This window comes from Diadema antillarum, unplaced genomic scaffold, assembly GCF_040938485.1.
Source record: "Diadema antillarum isolate AM-2024a unplaced genomic scaffold, OU_Dant_1.0 seq00001745_RagTag, whole genome shotgun sequence".
In the NCBI taxonomy this organism is placed as follows: Eukaryota; Metazoa; Echinodermata; class Echinoidea; order Diadematoida; family Diadematidae; genus Diadema; species Diadema antillarum.
The window spans coordinates 19,039-21,267 of record NW_027272428.1 but is presented as its reverse complement, the minus strand read 5'-3'; the positions used below and the strand labels follow the sequence as shown (position 1 = coordinate 21,267).

The following is a 2,229-nucleotide window of genomic DNA, read 5'->3' as shown; positions in this document are numbered from 1 at the left end:
GCAAGGATTTTTCACGACCAATATGGCTCGGGATTACCCGTCTTCCGCGGGGCATCCATGCAGAGAGGACACGGGCTGGGTAGTCTGGTGAAGGGGCTCTTCAAAGTCGCAACTCCTCTCTTAAAAAGAGGGGCTGTTGCTTTGGGAAAAGAAGCTATGCATACAGGCATGAACATTGTTCAGGACACCATCAACGGACAATCTTTTAAAAGCGCAACTAGAAAAAATGTGGCTCGGGCGGGAAAACACCTGGCCTCAAAGACTGTTCGAGTAGTAAAGAAAAAAATTGGGAATCAGACTGGAGGAGCGCGATTAGTAGTTGTAGGAAGAGTTAAAAGAAGGAGGCGAGGAAGGAAGCGTATCATTCGGTCTCGAAATTCTCCAGCGAAAAGAGCTCGCTTGCGCGACATCTTCGATTAATTCGGACTATTCGTTTACCAGTCTCATACACTCCTTGCTGTCTTTGCTGAACATGGCGCTTCTACACGACAAGAGCGATGTCTGCTGCAAGTCCGAATTGGATTTGTTCACGGTACCACACACTCAAATGAGCATCGTCAAAGGACCATGGGTAGAATATCACCCCGTTAGCAGCATCACCGATGAAGGGCCCATTGAATTCAACGTGTTCGGCACGTCGGAAGAATACTTGGACCTCTCTCAGACCATGCTTCAAGTGACAGTCAAAGTTACGAACAATGATAACACGGCTTTACCAGCTGATGCCCCAGTTGGTCCCGTAAACCTGTTTCTCCCATCTCTCTTTGCACAAGTTGATATCATGCTCAATGAAAAACTAGTGTCTCAGCCGTCGAATACATACCCTTACAGAGCGTACATCGAATCTCTGCTGCACTATGGAGGAGAGACCAAAGAGTCTCAACTCACTCAACAACTATATTACAAGGACAAAGCGGGAAAATGGATGCCGTTAACCCGCTGGCAAGCTCTGCAGAAGCTAATCCCGGTCTGGCGAAAAGACATGGATTCATCGTCGAGAGTAAATTACTTTCTCTACTTGGTCCGATTTACGCCGACATTTTTTTTCAAGAAAGACTGTTACTCCCGGGGGTTGATTTGAAAATCAAGTTAAATCGTAGCAAAGACGCATTTTGTCTTCTGTCTTCGACGGAGAATGCCCGATATAAAATTAAAATAGAATCTGCTGCCCTCTACGTTCGCAGAGTAAAGACCAGTCCTACCATCATGTTAAACCACGCCAAGGCCTTGGAGAAGACAACCGCGAAATACCCCGTCAACAAAGTAGACGTGAAGTCCTTTTCCATTCCTGCAGGAAGCATGTCGATTAATAAAGACAATCTATTTCACGGACAGTTACCAAATCGGGTGGTCGTAGGATTCGTTGACACAGACGCCTTTAACGGTACTTTTGGCAAGAACCCCTTCAACTTTAAACATTTACGCCTCAACTTCATCTCCCTCACTATTGACGGAGAAACGGTGCCGATGAGACCATTACGTCCTAGCTTTGCAGCGGGAGCTGGACAAAGTTACATTCACGCTTACAATTCACTATTCATGGGAACCAACCGACTGTTTGTAGACAAGGGAATTAACATCAATCGAGAAGAATACTGCGAAGGTTATACCCTTTTTGCATTCGACCTTACGCCCGACCTATCTGACGGATGTCACTTGAATCTCATCAAGCAAGGAAATCTGCGCTTAGAGCTACAATTCGACGTGGCCATTCCAAACACCGTCAACTGTATCGTCTACTCGGAAGGACAAGGACTGATTCAGATTGATAAAAGCAGAAACATCATCTACGATTACCAATAAAACCTCTTCCGGACAACCGACTGCCGAAATATTCTAATCGACTATGGATACATCGCAGATTCAACGTTTCTTAGAGAACGATCCTATTGTCAAGCCCTATTTCAAAGGAGTATATGCGTCAAATTGTCTACCGCGATCAATTAGTGGGGCGAAGCAATGCTTCATCGCGAATACCGATCCTAGCGATAAACCAGGAACACACTGGGTGGCTTTCTACTTTTGCAACGGAAAAGGCGAATTCTTTGACTCTTACGGATATGAACCCTTAACTTACAGTCTTGACTTTGTAAAGTTTTTGGACAATAATGCCTCGGCATGGTCCTCTAATTCCAAACGGCTACAAGGAACTGTATCCACAGTTTGCGGACAATATTGTATCTATTACGTGACGAAACGAGTAGGGGGTCAAACAACTCGAAGTGTATT

General features: G+C 45.3%; 1 protein-coding gene across 1 annotated transcript; it reads left to right on the top strand.

Moving 5' to 3' along the window:
- Positions 1-1,206: 1,206 nt before the first annotated feature.
- Positions 1,207-1,803, top strand: LOC139711989 (uncharacterized protein F54H12.2-like). The gene has a single exon (XM_071623832.1). The coding sequence runs from the start codon at positions 1,207-1,209 to the stop codon at positions 1,801-1,803; it is 597 nt and encodes a 198-aa protein (XP_071479933.1).
- The last annotated feature ends 426 nt before the right edge of the window (positions 1,804-2,229 follow it).